Here is a 23,710-nt window from a genome sequence, read left to right as displayed (position 1 = left end):
ATAACTATTTTCAACCATTGGATCATGGTGTGGTTTTCTCTTCACCCTACATGTTTTGGTGCTAAAAGCCATGATAAATGATGATCTTTTGGTGTAAGCACATGTGAAGGCATGTAGTGGAATAGTTAGTTTTTTTCATCATTTTCCGCCTCTATACAAATATGATTATACGAATTCATATGCCCTAGCATGGTGTCTATCTTTTCATACACCTGCCTAATGATTGGCCAATTTGGATCTACAAATTGAATCATGTTATAAATTGGCTTGGAAGATTGCTAAACATACGTAACTTGTGACAAAAAATGACTACCCTTTACTGTATTAGCATTATCTCTATTGATGCTCAAGTCATTCCAAACTTTCCTAGTCATCACTCATCACCAAAGCACACAAAGCTTGTCTCATACTCAATAGGCACCTAAAGGTGAGGAAATAGATACCAAATCTAGTCTTGTGATCTTGAGTAGCTACAACTTAGAGTTAATGCCATAAAAGTAATTGATCCTTGTATGCCTAATGACAAATTTGACGAGCTTCTTCCCTTTGTTGTAGAAGTCATTAATCCATCCACATTCTTTATGCTTGACAATGTCATGCATAAAAAGGTTCAATTTATGCACCAAAGGCCGAGACCAAATAATGTGAAGATGAACCTGCTTAATGATTTTTTCTACTCCCCTAAATTTGTTGCATTATCAATGATTACTTGAATCATATTAAAAAACCAACATCATTAATGTTTTTCTGTAGGAGATTTGAAATGTTTTGAGCAATTGAAGTGATTGACGAGGAGTCATGCATTGCAAGGATTCAGGAGCACTACACCACTAGCCAAAACACCAAGAACCATTATTAAATGTTGGTTTCCAACATTTGTCAAACTGTCAGATACAATGGATACCCAACAGTTCACCCACTCTTATGTAAATCGTCTCAAAGCTCTTTGAATTTTTATTGTTTCCTTGTCTAGTAACATGATTCTAGCTTTCTCATACCTCGAGCCATTTGTATCCTTTGGCGGCTTTGTTTATGGCCACTATGAGAAAGACCGTTATCCTCTTCTTCCCTCTCATGCATATTCCCCACCAACACCATGGGAATAAAAAATGGAAACATAAACCACAAGAAGATCATTTTCGTTGACATCTTAGATGAACAACTTGTTGTACAATGAGGGAGAAGAAGTGATGCTAAAGACCAAGAGAAGAGGAAAAATCCACAAACAAGCAACGTAAGGAGATACAAAAACCTGCAAAGAATGGGCTTTCAACTTACCTCTTTAGCTCTCTGACTATTTGTAGTAGTAGATGGCGACCTTTGTTCTCTCCTCGAAAGCTTTCACAAATTTGCCTTTCTAAAGAACCAACAAGAAGACCAAGCTGCCCACTTCAAGCTCAAGCACACAATGATGAATGTAATGAGGAAAATAGTAGGGGAGAAGTGTCTTTTTCTCCCTTGACTTGACCTTAAACCCTAAACCTCACCTTTGTCCCACCTCTAAGAGAGTGGAAAAAATAAGTGTTATTTTATTTTATGTCAAGGCATCTACATGACCTAGGGAGTGTCTAAGGAGCACTTGGGGAGTGTGCTCCCTGCTTCAGGATCATCCCAAGGGGCACCATGCTTAGTGGTAGGGATTGCATTCCCAAGGGATGTCCTTGGATGCTCTTAATTGATGGTTCCAGGGTGGGAGAGGGGCCCTTGGGAGGATGCTCCCTATAACATTGATTTTATTAATGTCCAACATATGACCATAAATAGGTCAATGGGATTGCTAAGTACATTGGTAAGATAATACAAAGTGGGAGTGCAAAAGATTGTTCCTACCTAGAAAAACCTTGATAAAATAAAGTCTATCCTATATGTAGAGAAGATCAAAGTGTAAAATCTAAAAGCATGGATCAAGGAAATAGAGTGATAATGCATCTATGTGCAAAAACTGTGGAGAACTAAAGACCAAAGATAGCGAATCTTCAAGTGGGGATGTCTCACTTGGTGGGGTGGGAGGGGGGATCAACATTCCCAATGCTATATTTTCTATCATTCCAAGCTTAAAGGGAAGATACTTCTAATAAATGATTGGTTGAAGGATTTAGAAGGCTCAAAAGATATGGAAAGAAAACATTTAAATATAGGAAGGCAAAGTGTTTAAAACTTTAAATAGAAATTTGTTATTCAACATAATGAACAATTTCCCAAGGAGGCAACTTGGTCTTATTGCCTGGGGGTGATCAATATTCCTCAACGTTATCTCTCCATGCATCTAATGTTGAGGGAAGAAATCCCTAATAGATTGTTTGTTGAAGGATTTGGAAGTCTAGGAAGGAAAACCATATATATAGGAAAGAAAGCAAATTTGTTAAGTAACATGTCTTATAATGAACAATTTCCTGACAAGGCAACTAAGTTGTATGCTACAAAAAAGAATATGTAAGTTGATCAAGAGAACAAGGAATTATATGACTTTGTCTACCTACAAAAGTAAGGAGGGCGACAAGTTTTTGATTGAGCCATATGATCAAAATTTATAATTCATTGCCCAAGTAAAAGGAGCTTGGCATAAAACTTGAATAGCCACTCATCCAAATACTATGAAAATGCATGATTCCATGCTATTTTCTAGAGCCTATGAAAGTCACATTACATCTTGCTTTTTGAAACAAAGAATGATCAATTGATAACATGCCATAGGACCCTTGGATTACTAAACAATCATGCCTTACAATGAACATATCTATGAAGGATATTAAGGAATGATTAAGCAATTCCTTGAAGGAGTTGCAATATATTTATCTTTCCTTAAGCACAATTATGATAGGTAGTATTTAATTCCACCAATTTGAACGTGCGGCAAAAGACATAGCAATGGGGATTGTTAGCTTAATTTTGACAAAAATAACTTAGTCAAGGGTGGGTTAATTGAACGTGCGGCAATAGACATAGCAATGAGGATTGTTAGCTTAATTTTGACAAAAATAACTTTTAGTCAAGGGTGGGTTAATGATGGTTTATTTATTGATATTGATGTTGTCCAAATTGACCATAGCTTGGTGGGATTGACCAAGGGATTAATGAAGATATCTTTGTAGTTGGTTTTCTCAGTATTGTGTTTCTAGGGTACATCATTGATGTTTATTTTGTGCTTGGTTGTGTTTGTTATGATTCTCTCACCATGCTAGGTTTTTCATATGGTATTAGAGCTTAGTGGGTTTGGACTCTCTCATAGGGATGGTTTTCGTGTTTTGTGGATGATGGCTAGGGTTCTAGGGTCGAAGATGGTTGTGGAACGATGAAGGAGATGGAAGCTTCATATGCATTGTGAAACGTTTTTTGTTGTTTGATGGAGGTTTGTACATGATTGAATTTAAGATATCTCGAGTAACTATTTGCTAGATCTAGGTTAGATTTGTGAGCATTGATCTTTGAGACAAGCATAAATGGCCTAGATTGGGAAGATCGTGGTAGTGGTTGCTCTTGCATGAAGCATGGTGCAAGAATGATTGTAGATCGATGTGCTGTTGTGGGGAGAAGTATGGTGCTCACAAGTCTGCTTTGTTAAGTCATCAATATGCTTAATGCCGGAGAATTGTACTTCACTTTGCTTTTGCAATTTGTGATCATATTTGTTCCTGATTTTGTACCACATGCATTGTGATAGGATTAGTAATAGGAGGCTGATTACTTGCTGATTCCAGTGCGACTATTGATTGCAATTGTGATGAATGAAAACCTACGGATTTGTTTAGGTTGACCAAAGATGCAACTACTACACAAGCCAAATGCGTGGATGTGCTGAAAAAGGATTGTAAAGGAATGGGATGAATGGCTTAAGGGTCCAAGTACATAATGCTCTTCGTGGCTCTGGTCATCTACATGAGATATTTTTCCATGCTTGAACTTGCAATCTAAAAGGAGTGATCTGTCCATGCTCTTTGTGGCTAGAAGTTTAGGGTAGTGCAAGGTTGTATTTGATCAGTTGCATGAAAAGAAGCATCAACTATGCAAGCCCATCATTGTTCTAGGCGTTGGATTGTTGATCGATCGACACCTCAAGTAAAATTGATGTCTATTAATGCTTGGTAACAGAATTATGCACAAAAAGGGTGGATGGTTGGTGGTGATCAAGTGTACAATAGACAATGTCCTGACTTGTCGAATAAAGCACCCTAGTTATTGCATTGTTGCATAATTTGTAGTTATAAAATTATGAATAGAAAATTCCTTTTTTTTTGAGAGGATTTTTTCTATTGCTTTTGAGCATTGAAAAATGATTTCAAATAATGGAAATGTAGAGAGATTAACAAAGTGATATGGTTGGAAGTGATAGACCAAGGCTACATTCTAGGTGTTGTTGTTGAAACTGCAATGGGTGAATGGGGAATGGCACAATAAGTTGTAGTGAGACTATGAAGATTAAAAGTTACTTTTTTAAGAAGTGCTCAGTTAATGTAATTGTATTTGGAGCATGAGGGATGTGGGCAATAACTATGTTGATGTTTTTTAGCTTCATATGCTTAGGCATACCATTGTAAGTTTTTTTTAATCCTAGGATTTAGAGTTAATCACATGTAAATAGGCATATGACTATAAGACACTATTTAGGCATTTGTACCATTGGTTTGTTGGTTCACTGGTGTAAGGTCTAGATGTAGATCAATGAGACATAATTAAGGGGGGCATGCTCTTTTCGTGGATACCCAGTTAATAAACTTTGAGGGGGAGATGTATATATCCCATGTGAAGTTTAAACGGGGCAATGTTATGTGTTATTATTGACATGGTTGACTTGGTCATGGGTGGGTCGATGGTTTACAGTAAGTAGTTTACAGGCCCATGGTATTCACATGTTATTTATATGATGAAGCCTTTTCAAAGGCTTGGCATATTCTATTGGAAAACACCTCAAGTGGCCAGTGTTGGTCAGATTGGCCAAGGCTTGACTGGATTTGCCAAGGGATTAATGAAGATATCTTTGTAGTTAGTTCTCCCAATAAAGGGTTTCTAGGGTAAAACTGTGGTGTTTAATTTGTTCTTGTTTGTGTTTGTTATACTTATATCACCATATAGGTTTTTTAGGGATAAACTTTTTCTGAAGAAAGTTGAAACTGCAATGCTTCAAGACTGGTGATAAAACCAAAAAGTATTTACATCTCAGTAAAAATCATACGGCTACTGCTGCCATTGTAGGCAATGCTTATAGGCCTGTGGAAGTGGCTATCTTCTAGTAACAAAGTAATATCAATGGGAGTCAAAGGGCAAGATTAAAAGCTGGAGGAAGAGTTTTACGTGCTTTGGACTGTATAGAAGAATAACATTTACTCTATCAGGATGACACAAGCACAATTGCTGGATTTAGAAGGGGGCGGTGTCCTTTTCTCATGAGCAAGGGGCAACTAATGTCGACTTACAATATTTGTGCATGTAAAGACTAAATAGTTTAATATGCTTAGTATTTTAAGAACATTTCCCATATTCCTCAAGAGTATGTTTAACATTCAATATGAGCATAGGATATTCCTAAAACAAAGGTAAATATTCTGTTGGGATGTGTCTTAGTGGGTGGGATGGGGTGACACAAACATCCCAGATTCAAATCCCAGTGGGTGCAGAGCCCTTGAGAGTGTGTGTGTGTGAGGGAAGGCATTGGACCTCCAAGAGTTGGTTTCTCTCTGTCATCAAAGGGGATGGACACGTCTGACTAGCCAAATTGGTCAAAGTGGTTGTTATACTTTATCTTTTTTTTATAAGGAAAGTTTAACAAGTGTTATTAAGTGATAAATCAACTTAATATAGATGGTGATAAAGGAATAAGGTTCACCAGTCCGTAACATAATTGGTAAGCTACAGGGCGACCTGAGTGTGACCTACACTGCATCTCAAACATTTCTGATAAGTACCTTCTGTTTTGGGCTCATGATATACCTAAGAAATCTAGAATGTAAAGGTTGTTATGCTTCTGTTTTATTTGCAGATTTAATGAAAATATACACTAAAAAAACGATATGAGATTAGGTATTGACATACTGTTATATGCATGATATCTGTGATTCAATAGTGGGGATATCTAGAAATTTGGCATTTATCATTTTATGGAGAATAATCTGGTCATGCTGATTGACGAGTGACCCTTGTATGGTGCAAATTTTGGAACAATGACTATCATTGACCATGTAACTGAAGTCTTATTTGATTTTATTATTTGCTGGTTTATGTTTGTCATTTTGATACGAGTCCTTTAGTTATAAAAAATGGAGCATGGATATATACTTAAGAGAGTGCTTATTCCAATAAATAAATTTATTTATTGATTGCTAGGAGGACAAGTGGTCCAACAAGGCGTTCTTCTAAGGGGGGCTGGACAGAAGAAGAGGTGAGATGTCAAACTTAATTATTGTCTAATCTGTTATGGCAGCATTTTGAAGTTTATGGTTATAGGAAACACAATTTCAGCTTTGAAGTGTGATGTTCGTGAATCAATTTATTTGTGGAAAGGCTTCAGGTGTGTAGTGTAGATATTAGCTTAACTATTTCTTTCTTAGAAGTTTCTACATGTTTGAGAATTTTGCAGTTTTAGTCTCACAGAACTGAGGAGAATGAGTTTTGAATTAAATTATCCTTTGCTCTGGGTTATGGAAGATGAAATATTGAATGTTGAAGATCTGAATAGTTGCTACATTTTTCGTATCAAACCATTAGATTTAGGAGTGTAGTTTGCTAATAGTCTACAGGTTTATGCCAAATCTATCACTGCATGGAATCAAAGTCATGGAATATAGAGTCGTTCATTCCTTATCCTGATCTCTTTATTCCTTTTTTGTGGTGATATTTCTTTTTCTTGAATGGCAAGTCTAATCTGGGGTTTGTCTATTCTAAATACTATTGCAGGATGAGATTTTGAGGAGAGCTGTTCAAGTTTACAATGGAAAAAATTGGAAGAAAATAGGTCTCCTTTTCTTACACTTCTGTAATTTCTTGTGTTAATGTCATTTGTGTTGTTGGTCTTGTTTATTTTCTGTTAATGACTTGAAATATCGAATTTCTGAATATTTACCTTGAGAAATTCATGACTCATCTATTGATAGGTTGTAATATTGACATCATAAATATGATAAACTTGGTGCGAGGCAATGATACTTCGTCATGCTAGCCTCAAATAGTCATTCTGATATGTTTTGCCTTTTTAGTGAATAGAGTTCATTACATTGCAAAGATCCATCATTATGAAGATGCTACTAGGCCTTACTCGTTGGGTGAACAATTCTTCCTAGTAGTAATGTAGGCAGGACCCCGGTGTGTATAAGAGGTCCCTTGTTTCAAGCTTTACATCTGCATCTTTTCGAGCATGTTAAAGAATCTACATAGATTGCAAAGTTGAACAAGAGCTCACGAATTGTCTCTATGAATGAAAATTGTTCTCCTATTTAAATTTTATCTGAGGCATACTCTCGTTCCTTAATTAACTCTCTCATTATTATGCTACAAACTCGTAATTTAGGTGGATTCAGATATTTGGCACCATGTTGCATTTTTGCACTGAGAGGCGCTGTACAACCCAATATAGTAGAGATGTTGTAATGTAGTGTTTAACATTTTAACAAGTCAAATTATATTAAAAATATAAAATAAAATAATGTAATGTAAACATTTTAACTTGATCAAAATAAAAATAAAAATAAAAAAATAAAATAGCTCCATAAAAAAATAAAAATAAAACAAAAATAGCCCATGGTATTCATGTGGAATATAGCCTATTTAAAGGGGGAATTAAAACAACCTAGATCCATTTTAACTCCTGATCTACCAAGCGTCGAGGGATCAAATCTCTTTTCACTTTAAAAGAGGTTTGCATATCAAGATATTTGATCCCTCTCGGCGTTTGGTAGATCCAAAGTTAAGATGGATTTAGGCTAGTAAGTCTAACAATGGAGAGGATTTTAATTCTGGCTTGAGATAACGACTAGGATTAAAACACGTTTAAAGACAAACAATGTATGTGGTGAGTTAATGGTGCTTGGAGTTGTGGAGGTGAATGGCGCTAATGGGCTAGGTGTCTAGTTTCATCAGTGAAGTTTGTGTGCACATGACTTGGATTTGATCAGGATTAAGGAGACACTAATTGGTGTTTCAGAAAATATGAATAGTTAAGGTATTTGGTGATGATCCAAATGGAAAGTGGTATCCACGCATGGCATTTACCCATGGTATTGAATGATGTAACTCAAGAAGGCATTGAAAATACTATAAATAAGAGGCCTCACTTTTCAAAAGGACAAATTTGTCCACCACGATGTAGTTGTAAAGGTTTTCCTTATTTAATAAAGAGTTACTTTCTTTTCATATGTTGCGATGTATTCAGTATATGTATTAGGAAATAATTTGTACTTTCTCTGAATCGCGCGTCATGTAAAATTCAACAAACTTATGTGATCTAGGCAACGAGCCCCTCACCTCTTTCACGCAACCATATCTTTCAAATATTTCACTTAGATGTTCAAGAGTGACGTCAACATCCCAATTGTGCACCAACAAAGTTCCCTGATTATATTCCGAGCAATTGGTAGTGTGAGTATATTGAACGCAAACAAACTTGCCACTTATTAGACCTTTTGTAGGGTTGGTGGATTGCTTACGTAAAAGTGATTTTATGTTTTGGTACATCATGTCATTGATAGCTTCCATGGAATTTTTGATATCATAGTAGTGTGCTATGACAATCTCCTCCGAATGCCTTCCAAGCTCCATACAATGAATGTGGCCCCCACACTAAAAGCTCCTTATTGTCCAACTCAACAACCACCTTGCTCAGAAGTAAAGAGTGAGAGACTTGGTCAATGGGCATTTGTGGGCGTTTCAAGCATATTCGTCTGGTCTGCACTATTTTTTCTTGTTTGAGGTGATCTTTTAGTTGGCTTGGATTCTGGGAGTAATTCCCCCACTATTCTTGTGAGTTTCTGGCAACATTGTTCTTCATTAACCAACTCAATATTGAGTTCCCTTACCTGCTTCTCTGACTACTCTAGCTTAGTAGTATAATCTTTTCTCACGTTAGAAACAACATGAATGACATGAATAGTATTTGGCATGAGTAACTTGTTAGAATCCTTGCGATTGAGTGCTAAAAGGGTCTTTCTCACAGTGGATTGTTTGATCTCAGACCTAATTTCCAAAAATGCATGCCTTACGTCTAATCACATAGCTTCATATACACTAATAATGTCCATATCTCCTATTCAGTGATCACTCCAAAAGGACTTCATCTGAGCATACACTATGCTTATTGTCTTCTCTTCTCCATTATTACTAGAATGCGTATATGGGCCTTCGCCATTAGTCAACGCTGATGTATAACTTTGATGAATATCATATGGTTATGATGGATCCGTTGGACTTGAGCACCTCCTCAAAACCCTTATTAAGGCTTGGGAATATCGCCTCCTGCTACCTTCTCAGTAACAAAGCTCTTACCATTGACAATTGCATGGTTATTAAGTTTGTAATGCTCTTTATGGTTGTATATTGAATCCATGTTACTCTTTGAGTCACTATACTGGTATTAAGCAACGGACACAGAGCGCTCTCTCTGACATCCATTCTTGTGGAGTGGAACCATCTGCCTGGCTGCAGTGGAGCAACCTCTCCTCTGCACTATTTCAGTCTTCGAGGGGGCTCTTGGTGGTCTTGTCTATATGAGAACGACAGATAGAGCACCCTCGTCCCCTTCGACCTTCCCCTATTGCTCACATGGGGATTGATGTTCACGCAACGCCCTGGATTGAACTCCTGGGTAGGGTTGGCATTGCAAGATGTGGGGGACTTTACCTTGTAGGTGTCTTGGAAGAGACCTGTGGGTAATAGCGGGGATAATGTCTTAGTTCCTCGACCACTTATGACTGCTCGCTGCTCTAGGAGAAGGGGCTGAGCTATTGCTGTTGCTGTTATTCTCTTGGGAGCTGATTCGTGTTCGCTTTGTCCTTGATTTGAATGCTGAAGTCGCCCTAATTGGAGCTTGAATGTAGAGAGCCATTATGTGCACTAATGCTTGTTTTTAACCATGAATTTGGTGGGGATTCAGATGAGCTCAAGAGTACCCATGGTCGGGCTTAGGAAATTGGTGGGAAAAAGACCAAATTTGGATGACAGAGCTGCAATAAATATGATGAGATGGGAGCCAAATGAATTGGGGGTTTTAAGAAACTAGATTAGGGGGCCTGGTCATGGGAGTCTATCAAGCACAATGTCGGGCCAGAGGGCAGTGACAAGAAGCATTAAATAAATGAATAAATGTAGTGATGAAGATAACCAAGATGCACACCCAAAAGGTGATATGAGGGATAGGAACAACCCGCTTTGATTCTGCAAAACCCTTGCCGTCATTGGCACTTCGCACATTTGGTTATGGGTCGTCGACAAACCCATGGTTATGGGTTAACCAAACAAAACCCTTATCTTCAACAACACTTGGTTATGGGTCATCCACAAACCCATGATTATGGGTTTACCACACAAAACCCTTCTCTACATTGACTCATATTCAAGAGAAACTTCTAATGAGGAAACTTGACGCTTGGGAGCTGATTTGGGTTTGCTTTGTCTTTGATTTGAATGCTGAAGTCGCCCTAACTAGGGCCTGAATGCAGAGAACCATTATGTGCTCAAGAGTATCCATGGGAAAGCTTAGGAAATTGGTGGGAAAAGGACCAAATTTGGATGGCAGAGTTGCAGTAAATGTGATGAGATGGAAGCCGAATGAATTGGGGGTTTTAAGTAACTAGATCAAGGGACCTGGTTATGGGAGTCTATCAAGCGCATTGTAGGGCCAGAGAGCAGTGACATGAAGCATTCAATAAATGAATAAATGTAGTGATGGAAATTGAATGTAACCCCACCATGCCCACTCTCATGACGATAACCAAGATGCACACCCAAAAGGCAATATTAGGGATAGGAAAAACCCGCTCTGATCCCACAAAACCCTTGCCTTCATTGGCACTTTGTAGATTTGGTGATGGGTCATCCACAAACCCATGGTTATGGGTTAACCAAACAAAGCCCTTATCTTCAACAACACTTGGTTATGGGTCATCCACAAATCCATAATTATGGGTTTACCACACAAAACCCTTCTCTACATTGACTCATATTCAATAGAAGCTTCTAATGAGGGAACTGGACGCAATGGGGACCATTGCTTCCTAAGGGGGGAGGATTGGTCCATATGGAAAGTGGTATCCACCCATGTTACTTACCCATGGTACTGAATGATGTAACTCAAGAAGGCACCAAAAATACTATAAATAATGGGCATCACCTTTGAAAAGTACATTCGTCTATCATGATGTAGTTGTAAATGTTTTCCTCATTTAATAAAGAGTTGTCTTTCTTTTCATATGTTATGATGTATTCAATGTGTGTATCAGAAAATATTTTGTGCTTTTCTCCCCCCTCTCTTGACATTCAAGCCTCCCGAATCTTAGCCTCCAAGATTTCAATCAGGTGATCATGTTTCAACTTTGGAGTCTTCATTTTGATTTGTTGATAATTACTTTTCTAGACGTGATGTTGTAATTCACATGCATCAAAGGGTTTTTCTCTCCACTTGAGGAGAGTGGCAAAGGAAAAGTAGAAGTCATGAGGATCATCAATTTTGGATCCCCTAATCATAGAAGCGGGGAGGAGTTTGAAGACCAAGGAGAAGATGGAGTTGGGGACAAGAAGTCCAACAACACTCCCAAAGGATAATAATGATGCAATCTATTTTGGAGAGGAGAAAACAACCCACTTTTATTTGTTGGAGATCAAGTCTACTAATGGCATTTTTAAATTTGTGAAGCCATTTATGTTCTCCATGGGTTGAAGAAGAAGCATTTTGGGTGAAGGTATTTCGTACAACATTAAGGGACATTCCATGTCATTGTTTTATAGAATTGACCTCTATTCGTTTTCAAAATTCAAAAACTATAGCGATTGAATTTGAAAGATAATTTGAGTTGTTAGAAGATCATAATTCAATGTTAATGAAATATATGACCTAAACAAGGGGAAAGCGCAACGTGTTTGTACAACTTATAACCAAGGCTTTAATCAAGGAGATGAACACATGGAGGGGATACACAACATGTTGATATGATGGTTTATTTGACTTACTTATTGTGGTTATATTTATTGACACTTTGTTCTTTGATGGGCAACATTGATGGCCAAAATATCTATATTGTGGAGGTCAATACTAGTTGGCTAACATTGAAAGAGTTGAGAGGCACAAACAAGTTGAACTTGAATTAATTTGAAAAATTTCCCAATATGTAAGAGTTGAGTTGAACTTGAGTACTTTGTAATAGTTGACCATGAATACGTTCAACCCAAGTCTAGTGAGACTAAAGGATGGAAGGAAACAAGCATGTTTAAAGAATCAAAATCAAGGGGAGTCATTGTTGTATATGTGAAATTTGATTGAATTCAAGTAAGTAATCCAAGATAAAGACATGAGCTGCGTATTTATATTCAACCAATGATATGAATATGAGCCAGTGCCCATAGGGATGAAGAAAGTAAGTATTGGTATATAAATGAAAGGAAATGGAGTTATATTAGTGTCCACACATTACCAAAGTAGGTCAATGGGGGGACTAAAGTATACAAGTCAAAAGCAACTTGAGCTGCATAAAGGAGAACAAGTAAAGATAAGGAGCATGAGGTGTTAAACACAAGAAGTAAAACCTAGAGTAGGAATATACATAGGTATGTCTCTACGCAGGAAGAGAGAGAATTACTACTTTAGACTAGAAGTTGATGAGGATGTGTTATTAGAACTGGCTAGTTTGAACTGAACTAATTGTTTATGACTATTTTCTTTTGCTAAACAGATTCAAATCAAGTGTGTGAATCGGTTCAAGTCAAAATTAGTCCAAATTGTTTACCTGAACTAGTTTATATCAAACTTTGTTCAACTCACTATTTCTGGCATGAAGAAACACAATTAGAAAATACCCTTCATTGTTGGTCAATAAAAAGTTAATCCTATTTGTCATCGTTTGACCTGTTCATGTTTTCCAATTGACATCTACCTCTATATTTTACTTTCTTTAACTTATACTTTAATATTAAAGTTGGACCCTCTATTTTAGGATGTTTGGTGATGGATTCAAACCCAATGGACCTCACACACAAGATAGAAATTTGGGGTTTTTTTTAATGTTTAACACACTAAATAACTTCTTAGCATTTTAACATATATGTGGAACATGACCTTCATAGTTGGTCAATAAAAAAGTTAATCCTATTTGTCGTCCTTTGACTTGTTCATGTTCACCAATTGACCTCCATTTTGGAATTGCATTTAACTATAATATAACATCTACCTCTTCTAAGATTTTACTTTCTTTAACGTATACTTTAACATTAAAGTTGGATGCTCTATTTTAGGATGTTTGGGGATGGAATCAAACCCAATGGACCTCACACAAAAGATAGAAATTTGGGGTTTTTTAATGTTTAACACACTAAACTTTTTAGCATTTTAACATATATGTGGAACATGACCTTCATTGTTGGTCAATAAAAAAGTTAATCCTATTTGTCATCCTTTGACCTGTTCATGTTCACCAATTGACCTCCCTTTCGGAATTGCATTTAACTATAATATAGCATCTACGGTTCTACCTCTTCTAAGATTTTACTTTCTTTAGCTTATACTTTAACATTAAAGTTGGACCCTCTATTTTAGGATGTTTGGTGATTGAATCCAACCTAATGGACCTCACATAGAAGATAGAAATTTGGGGTTTTTTAATGTTTCACACACGAAATAACTTTTTAGCATTTTAAAATATACGTGGAACATGATCATACGCCCATTTCTCTCCACCCCTTGAGTTGGGAATTATGGTTCTAAGATTGAAACCTAGAAGGAGAATTTGTTTCTCTATGGTACCCACTTATCAAAACATATATTCTTCTCAATGATTTCAACTAATCAAAATCCCAGTGGTGCCAACTAATTTAAAATGTCAAATGGTGGCAACGGTTGAGCTTGTTCACCAAGAGAAGCAAACTTTCGAGGCTTCAATTCTTGTGAGTCTGCCTAATGAGATAGAATTCAAATGAGCTATGTACACATTTGATTATGGCATGATGATTTTTTGACTCTAGATCTAGAGGCCTTTAGAGATTAAATGTTTATTTCTGTTCTCTTGGAATTTTAATTTGATGGATTTTAGAATTGTTAGCTTGATGTATTTTTGCTATTTGCACCTGTGCATTATAAATGAGGAATGCTGCATATTTTGTGTCTAATGGTTTCAATTTTATATTGATATGCACATACTTATATGTATTCTTATATATCGACATTTATGTTGCATGGGGATGTGTTCCCCCCCAAAAGAACTCGTGTACTTGTTGTTCCATTATTAAGGGCCATCAAGGATGCCTAGGAAACATTCCAAATCGGTTGGGGATTTTAAAGTTTATTGAGGACATGGGGACTTGTTGGTCACGCTGTAAACATATTGGGTAGATTATATGTATTCCTATATATTGACATCTATCTTGCATGGCGATGTGTTCCACCCCTCCACAAGAAGAACCCTTGTACTTGTTGTTCCATTATTAAGGGAAATTAGGGATGCCTAGGCAACATTCCAAAGGGATTGGGGATTTTAAAGTTGTTAAAATTGACAACTAGGGCGACCTTCCACCTTAGGACAACTCATATGATGGAGATGGTTATTGCATTGGATTCCTCTTTTAGGGAGGTACAATTTTGATATAAAGATCATCTCATTATGATAACAAAAATGGAAATTATGAATTTATTTCTCGTATGGACAAATTGTCAAGGTTGGCCATAGTCAAATGTAGGTTCATGAAGCTCAATAGATGGGTCTCCTCACGCTCAACGAATTGTATAAATAGAGGTGACCTTTTCCTCATTTGGACATCATCTCATCACATCATTATCTTCTCTCTCTTGATTGGTTTGTATAGCTTGGAAGTCTCCCTCTCTTCTTTGCACGTGTGGTAGGAGGCTGAGTTTTTCTGGGTAAAACAAGTCAAAGTTTACAGGGCATTGACAAGCGTTGACTTAGGGTGATTTGACCAGCGTTGACCTCATTTTTTGGGCCAGAAGTTCGATTTCTCTAAGCCGCATTTATTGGCACAAAAATCGAGAAGTTTGGGATAGGTTGACCAATGTTGACTTTAGATTTCATTGCTGAAAATTACAGCAATGTTTTTCTCCTTTGACTAGGTTTGACCGACTTTTTTTGGGCTGATTTTGACTCTCTTGGAAGGCCGAATTGGACTTTGTTGACCGAGCTGATTGGAGGACATTTTGGGTAGCTTTGACCATCATTGTCTTTCTGGATAGGGTTGCATTGACTGCTGGTTTGTCTATTGATTTGGCAGATCTATTTAGGGCTTACATTTATGATATTTGTACTCTGTCTCTCTCCTGAAGTATTGAAGAATAATAAGAAGATTGATCAAAGGGTTTCCCCACATTGGGGTTTGTCCCTGGCATCCGCCACATCTTGTGTCCTCTGGTCTTGGCTTGTCTTTTGCATATGATTTTATGTTCTATCTGCATTTGCTGTCAATGTTTATATAATGTGATTGCTATTGGATGTAATTGGAATTTGTCATTGGGCTGCTAAAGGAACATTGAAGTAAATTGTCTTAAGCATAGAGCATACCATTGTTATATAAAATTAACATGGTATCAGAGCTAAAGTGAAGACAAAGCCCAAGCAAGATTGAAGAAAATCTATCACTAAAGAATGCTGTTGGACAAGGACTTGGAACTAGTCCCAATGACGACTACATCTTTCTTCAAATCTGAGGACAAGCTAAAGGACAAGTCCGACTATCATGCATGGAAGATGACTTTGGATTTGACTTTGGAAGAGAATGATGCCATGGACTATGTCAAAAGATGAATAGCAGAGCCTCCTTCAAATGCATCTGCTGTTGCTCAAACCAAGTACAAGAAAGGTGAGGTAAAAGCTAAGAAGATTATTGGTTGCATATATTTCTGATTTGGAAACATCTAAGGAGATGTACGAAAGGCTAGTTGGGATGTTCAAAGTGAACAATTCAAATCAAATTCTCTTTCTCAAGAACAAGTTGAAATACATCGATATGGATAGAGGAGAATCCATCCAATCGTACTTCATGAGGATCACCGAGATCAAGAATGATCTCCTGTCTATTGGAGAAGTCATTGGTGACAGGGAGCTCACTCTTATTGCACTTGGAGGCCTTACAAAAGAATGGGATGTGTTCAACACTACCATCCTCAATAATGACAGGATTCCAAGATTTGAGGAACTATTAGCCAGATGCACTCAAGAAGAAATAAGGATGATGGAAAGAGACAAGCCCTCAAATGGAAACAATCCTATTGCCTTCTCCGCTCATTCTAAAAGAAGGAACAATGCTGGTCCCAAGGAACTTCACTCGGTACAAAGAAGCTCTCTCAAACTTGGTTGAAAAGAAGACAAATATGGAGATTATACTTGGGGATAATGCCACTTATCCTGTGAAAGGAATTGGGACTGTTACTCTTCACTTAAATCAAGGTCAAACCCTGGACCTACAAGCAGTGCTATATGTACCTGACTTGAAAAAGAACTTGGTTTCTATCTCTGCGATGGGAAGGTTCGTCTTTGGGAGCTATGATGGTCACAAGGATGCCAGAATTCAACTTAAATCATGAAGGTGTTTGTCAGGCATGTGAAGCTGTATTCCCCTCAAGTGAAACTCAAACCACTGATATTCTTCAATTGGTCCATTCTAATCTATTAGGTATGTTGCTTGTGACATCTTTGGGTGGATATTTATATTATGCTATTTTTGTGGATGACTTCTCTCGCAAGACATGGATCTATTTCTTAAAAAAGAAGAACGAAGTATTCAAATGGTTCCTCTCCTTCAAAGCCTTGGCCGAGAATCAAACAAGGAAGAAGATCAAAATTTTGAGGACCGATAATGGAACCGAATATGAATCTAACGAATTCAAAGACTATTGTAGAGAAGCTGGCATTTAGAGGGAGACTACCACCGCATATACTCCTGAACAAAATGGTGTCGCGGAAAGGAAGAATCGTAATGTCATTGAAGGCACCTAGTCTATGCTTCATGATCAAGGTCTTCTGAAGTTCTTACGGGTTGAAGTTGCTAACACCGCTGTGTATGTCCAAAATCGATGCCCACATCAAGCTTTGGACTTCAAGACACCCGAAGAAGTATTCACCGATAAGAAACCTGATGTTTCTCATTTTAGAATTTTTGGTTGTCCCGTATACTTTCATGTGCCGAAAGAGAAAAGAAACAAACTAGATGCATCTGGGAAGAAAGGAACATTTGTGGGCTACAATGAAACTTCAAAGGAATATAGAATCTATGTGCATGGTCAAAGGGAAGTGGAATTAAGTCATGATGTCCCTTTCGATGAAGATTCTACCCTTAGAAAGATTTGAGACCTTTCTATTCCTAGGAAGGCCAATGATGATGTTGATGCAGAAAAGCAGGATGAATCTCCGTCCGATGAACCGATGCTCGACGTTGAAGGTCCGATGGATCCCATTGATCCACCTCCTAGTGAGACCTTTACTACAAGAAAGAGGCCTTTGCGGCTTAAATATACTTTTGAGGATGCTGAGAAACACATTGCAAGAAGTCGAATAGGTACCAAGGGTACTTAGCTGCCATGAGTACCATTGTACAATCTGATCCTTGTACATTCGAAGAAGTCGTGAAGCAACAGGTTTGGAAGGATGTGATGAACGAAGAGTATGAATCGCTTATAAAGAATGATGTATGGGATGTGGTTCCTAGACCCAAGGGTAAGTCTGTGGTCACTTTTAAAGGGCTCTACAAGATCAAACATGGAGCTGATGGGAGTGCTAAGAAATTCAAGGCCATATTTGTAGCTCGAGGCTTCTCTCAAAAGGAAGGAATAGATTATGATGAGATATTTGCACCAGTTGCTCGATATACCACCATCTGTTCGATCATAGCCCTTGCTGCCTCGCAAGTGTGGAACCTTCATCAGATGGATATCAAAACTGCCTTCTTGCATGGTTCTCTTAAGGAAGAAGTATATGTGGAACAACCCGAGGGGTTTGAGGTTCAAGATCGTAAGACACATGTATGCAGGTTGAAGAAAGCCCTCTATGGGTTGAAGCAAGCCCCTAGGGCTTGGTATGAGAGGATCGATAACTATCTTATGAAACTGGGATTTACAAGAAGCAATGTTGACCCGAACCTATACTTCAAGGTTGAAAAGGACAAACCTCTCATTCTGGTCCTTTATGTGGATGGAGTTGGCTTTCGAGTTCAAGATGAAGGACCTAGGATTGATGCATTATTTCCTAGGGATGGAGGTCTGGCAAAAGCCAGGTGAGATTTTCCTTTCTCAGGGAAAATATATTGTGAAGCTACTTGAGAGATGTGGGATGGTGGACTGTAAGTTTGTGACTACTCCAATGGAACTCAACTTTAAGAAGATATGTAGAAGTGCTGCTGGACCAGGATTGGCGAATCCTACTGAGTATCGTCAACTTGTGGGGGCACTGATGTTTTTGGCCAACTCTAGTCCTGACATATGCTTCGCTGTGAATACGTTGAGTTAATATATGGTCAAGCCTCATCAATGTGAATTCATTGGATTGTTGCCAAGAATCTTTTGAGATATCTCTGGGGCACAATCCACGATGGACTGAGATACACCGCTAGGGATTTGAGGCTACATGGATATACAAACGTTGATTGGAATGGCAGTGTGGTGGATCATAAGTGCACGTCTCGATGCTGCTTCTCTTTGGGGCTTGCTTCTATATCTTGGATGAGTAGGCAGCAAAAATCGATTGCACTAAGCACTGTCAAGGCCGGATACATTGCTTCGAGTATGGCCTACTATGAAGTAGTTTGGTTGAGGAATCTCTTCAATGAGTTATTTGATTATGAGCTAGATACCACCGTGATCTTCTGCGACAACCAAAGTGGGATTCGTCTATCAGAGAATCCCGTGTTCCATGACCGCTCCAAGCACATTGATATTAGGTACCACTTTATTTGAGATATGGTACAAGGTGAGCAGTTAGGCTCCAACACATCAGGATAGATGAGCAAATTGCAAACATTCTCATGAACCCTGTTGGGAGGGTCAAATTCTTAACTTTTCGAGAGAGACTTGGAGTTGTGGAACGACCCTCTTATGAGGGTCTCGTATGAGTTGGACACAAAGGTTTGGGAGCTCGTGGGGGCATGGGGTACTTCTTGGAGCTAGCTATGAGCGACCACACAGGGTGAGTGGTTCACCTTCCCCTAGTGGTACACCAGATACAGGGTGAGTGGTTCACCTTCCCATGTGATACACCATTATGGTTGACATGTGTGTAGGGTGAGTGGTTCACCTTCACCTACTCAGACACATACATGTAGGGTGAGTGGTTGACCTTCCCCTACGAATGACATATGCATAGGATGAGTGGTTCACCTTCTCCAATGGCATATGAGCAGGATGAGTGGTTCACCTTCTCTTTCTGATGCCTCGACTCATGGGAATTACCTCTCATCTAGCCTATGAGTTGGGAAAAGCTGGTTAGGGACCATAGCACTGCCGATGGACGCATTGTGTATTGTTGTACTCACTATGACCCTGACCTTCAACAACTTGATTTGGGATCAATAACTGACTTTAGTCGGTGGAGAGTGGTATATACACTCACTCTCGATCACTACTTCTTCATTATTACTTCATGGTTTAACAGAGTAGAGCAGGGTAGTGATGGCAGAGATGGTTCAGGATGACAGGTTGGCATGATGATGGATTGGCAGGTGGAATTCTCCCTAGTTGAGAGGGAGTGTTAAAATTGGCAACTAGGGCCAACTTCCACCTTAGGACAACTCATATGACGGAGATCATTATCGCATTGGATTCCTCTTTCAGAGAGGTACAATTTTGATATAAAGATCTTCTCATTTTGACGAGCATAAATGGAATTATAGATTTATTTTTCTTATGGACAAATTGTCAAGGTCAACCAGAGTCAAATGTAGGCTCATGAAGCCCAATAGATGGGTCTCCTCACCCTCAATGAATTGTATACATAGAGGTGACGTTTTCCTCATTTGGACATCATCTCAGCACACCATCTTTTCTCTCTTGATTGTTTCGTACAGTGTGGAGGTCTCTCGCTCTTCTTCGCACGTGTGGTAGGAGGCCAAGTTTTTTTTGTGTAAAATAGGTTGAAGTTTTCAGGGTGTTGACCAATGTTGACTTAGGGTGATTTGACCAATGTTGACCTTGATTTTTGGGCCAGAAGTTCGATTTCTCTAGGCTGCATTTATTGGCACAAAAATCGAGAAGTTTGGGATAGGTTGACCAATGTTGGCTTCAGGTTGACTTCAGATTTGACTGCTGAAAATTACAACAGTGCTCCTCTCTCCTTTGATTGGGTTTGACCGACTTGTTTTGGGCTGATTTTGACTCTCCTCAAAGGCCTAATCGGACTGCTGTTGACCGAGCTGATTGGAGGACATTTTGGGGCATCTTTGACCACCGTTGACTTTCTGGTTAGGGCTGCATTGACCGCTGGTTTGTTTGCTGATTTGGCAGATCTGTTTTGGGCTTACATTTATGATATTTGTACTCTCTCTCTCTGCTGAACTATTGAAGAATAATAAGAAGTATTTGATCAAAGAGTTTCACCACATTGGGGTTTGTCCCTGGCATCCGCCGCACCTTGTGTTCTCTTGTCTTGACTTGTCTTCTGCATATAATTTTATGTTTTATCTGCATTTATTGTCAATGTTTATATAATGTGATTGTTATTGGATATAATTGGAATTTGTCATTGGGCTGCTAATGGAACATTGAAGTAAATTGTCTTAAGCATAAAACATACCATTGCTATCTAAAATTAACAAAAGTTTATTGAGGACATGGGGACTTGTTGATCACACTGTAAACATATTAGGTACATTTTGGGGATACCAGGCCATCCCTCACAATTGCCCATGATTTTAAGATAAAGTTTTAAAGAAACTGAAATAAAAAGCTAAGGAAATATTCCAAAATGGTTGGGGACTTCATCAAGGACCTATTGACTTGTTGGTCATATTCTAAACATATTGGGTAGATTTTGGGGACATCAATGGTATGGTTTTGGCATCCCTCAAAAAATTTGGGGATGCTAGATCATCCTGTGCAATTGCCTATAGATTATGATTTCACAAAAGAAAAAATTAAAGACCTAAAATAAAAACCGAGGGTGTCCCCCACTAAGACTATTCTGCCCTATGCAACCCATTTACAACCCACATGCCCCATTCTCTAGTTTTACAACCCAACTTCTTTTATCTCGACGCACTTTCACACCCCTGTTGCTCTCTCAGACTCTTGTCTTAGTCTTTTTAATGTGGAATCAACTCATTATCGTCACTCATTTGTGTTTGACATTTGTGACTTGCCATTTGAAGTGGATTTGCCAAGGCCAAATAAACAAACATAATTAACAAATTGTTGGAAACACTGAGAGGGGGGGGGTGAATCAGTATTACTTTTCAATTGTTACTTTTACTAGTTAGATCACTTATTTTTAGAACACAATGAACAAGAATAAATGCTTTTATTAATTTCTTCTTTACAATAAATCAAGTACAATATATGTAGGGCTCCAACCTTAGATGAAGACACCAATTTTCAATCTCCCAGGCTCCAACCTGTATTTTCCAAGCACCGACTTGGACTTCCAAGGCTCCACCCTTGTCAATTTTGAGGCAGCAACCTCAAGGGCTCCAACCCTATATCTGGTTCAGGCTCCGACTTGGTTTCTTGAGGACTTTGATCCTCTAGGGCTCCAACCGTATCCTCCAAGGCACCAATATTGTCTTTTTGAGGCTCCAACTCTTGGGCTCCAACCCTTACTTTACTCCGTCAAGATGTATTTGGTTATACTTCACGGCTCCCAATGTCTTTCTCAACAAGCCCTGTCAATCATCAACTATGCCTTCACTTAGTTTCCACGTCACATCATCAATGACAACTTTGTTCTTCACATGAAGGTGTCACCACTGCTCTTCATTGTACCCAAAACAAAGATCTCCAGGGTCACCTCATGATGGCTAGTGTATCATGGTCTTCAAAACAGCTCCAAGACCTTCAAGTTCTGCAGGTATTCTTCAATAACTACTTCAAGGTTTGACTCCAAATTGACAGGCAGGGCTCCAAGGATTCTCTTCAAGGATGCTTGCAAGATAACCGACCAAGATGCTTCCCAGAGTATCTCCAATGAATATTCTTCACAGTACAATACTTCACTGTCAAAAACACCAAATGCTTCTCTATCCAAGGTTCCAAATACTTGACTATTCAAGGGTCCAAATGCTTCACTGTTCACACTCACTGTTTCAAAATGATTACAGGTTCGAGCTTTAATTCATAAGTAGTTGTTTAAGAACTTGAAAGATATTCACCACCGAAATCTGTTGCTATAACCCTGAGACTGTAATTTCTGCAATCCTGAAACTGTGGTATCCTAGCTGTAGTGATAATTATCACTGGTTTGAGCTCCTTTGCACAAGTCTGCAATGTAGTCTGAGCTTGAGACTGAGATGAGGTGAAGTATGAATTGCTGTCCAAGTTTCAACAAGTCTTCAACAGGTCAGAGCTCCAATCTGCAATGTAAAGCTACAAGTCTGAGGTCTGGACTTCTTCCACTGGATGTTGGTTGTGATCACAGTTCACAGGCAGAGGTCTGAGCTTCTAGAGCCTTCACACAAGATTGCCACCTGTCTGAGCTACAAGGGGTCTTCAATCGAACACAGTCAAAGTACAAGCATTCGAATATATCTGAAGTTACACCACCCAAACACTACTAGCATAGATTACACTTCTTGCTCCTCATTTCTGTGTGCACAAGATTAACAATTCAGAGATATGGGACCTGCTCCATTGAACTGGGACAATCTTATGCATTCATAATAGATCTTCTCGAATTAACTAGCGAAACTAATATTCCAAGACAAATGCCAAAATAGCTCGATGCTTCACAGAGGCGAGTATGGTTCTTGATAAGATAATTCTCAAGAATTTACCGATGTATATCCAAAAGCAGATTCGAACTATTCTTGGCTGGAGGGATATCACAGTTAATTTAGTGTTGATTCGCCTCAATCTGGGCAACGATATACCTGAAAAATGTGTTCAGAACGTCACCCTTTAACCATATTGCTTACTCAGAAAATATGTCAGCGAAAACGTTTTTCAATCTCTACATGTTGCCTCACGGGTCCTTGAATTATTCTTTCACCAAATTTTTCTTGTCATCTTGACCGAGTTCACACTTCAGATCTTATTTCTTCGTCAACAATCTGAGTTCTGTGTTAGCTCCAGCAAATAATCCGAGCTTTTCACTGGTGAATAACTCAAGTCTAATGATGCTCTGCAATATGTTCTGCATTATATATTCTCTTCGTTGAGCAAGGCACTCTTAATCTGAATTGAAGCACATGTTTTTATATGAGTTTAATGTGAGACGTAGCTTTGTGGGACAATCTTTTGCATTCATAATTGATCTTCTCGAATTAACTAGTGATACTAATATTCCAAGACAAATGCCAAGATAGCTCGATGCTCCACAACGGCGCGAGTATGGTCCTTGATAAGACAATTCTCAAGAATTTACCAGCGTATATCCAAAAG

At 38.4% G+C, this 23,710-nt stretch overlaps 1 protein-coding gene across 1 annotated transcript in view; it reads left to right on the top strand.

The window, feature by feature from the left end:
* The window catches only part of LOC149153445 (transcription factor MYB3R-1-like), a 130,768-nt gene that overhangs the window by 15,891 nt on the left and 91,167 nt on the right, over positions 1–23,710 (top strand). The window contains exons 2-3 of the mRNA XM_089441539.1: positions 6,319–6,373; positions 6,889–6,946. Coding sequence (XP_089297665.1) covers positions 6,319–6,373; positions 6,889–6,946 — 113 coding nt within the window. The remainder of the gene's footprint in view (positions 1–6,318; positions 6,374–6,888; positions 6,947–23,710) is intronic.

This window comes from Pinus tabuliformis, chromosome 9, assembly GCF_031772625.1.
Source record: "Pinus tabuliformis cultivar Carrire ecotype Pingquan chromosome 9, CPIR1, whole genome shotgun sequence".
Taxonomy (NCBI): Eukaryota; Viridiplantae; Streptophyta; class Pinopsida; order Pinales; family Pinaceae; genus Pinus; species Pinus tabuliformis.
This window is presented reverse-complemented; position numbering and strand designations above follow the sequence as displayed.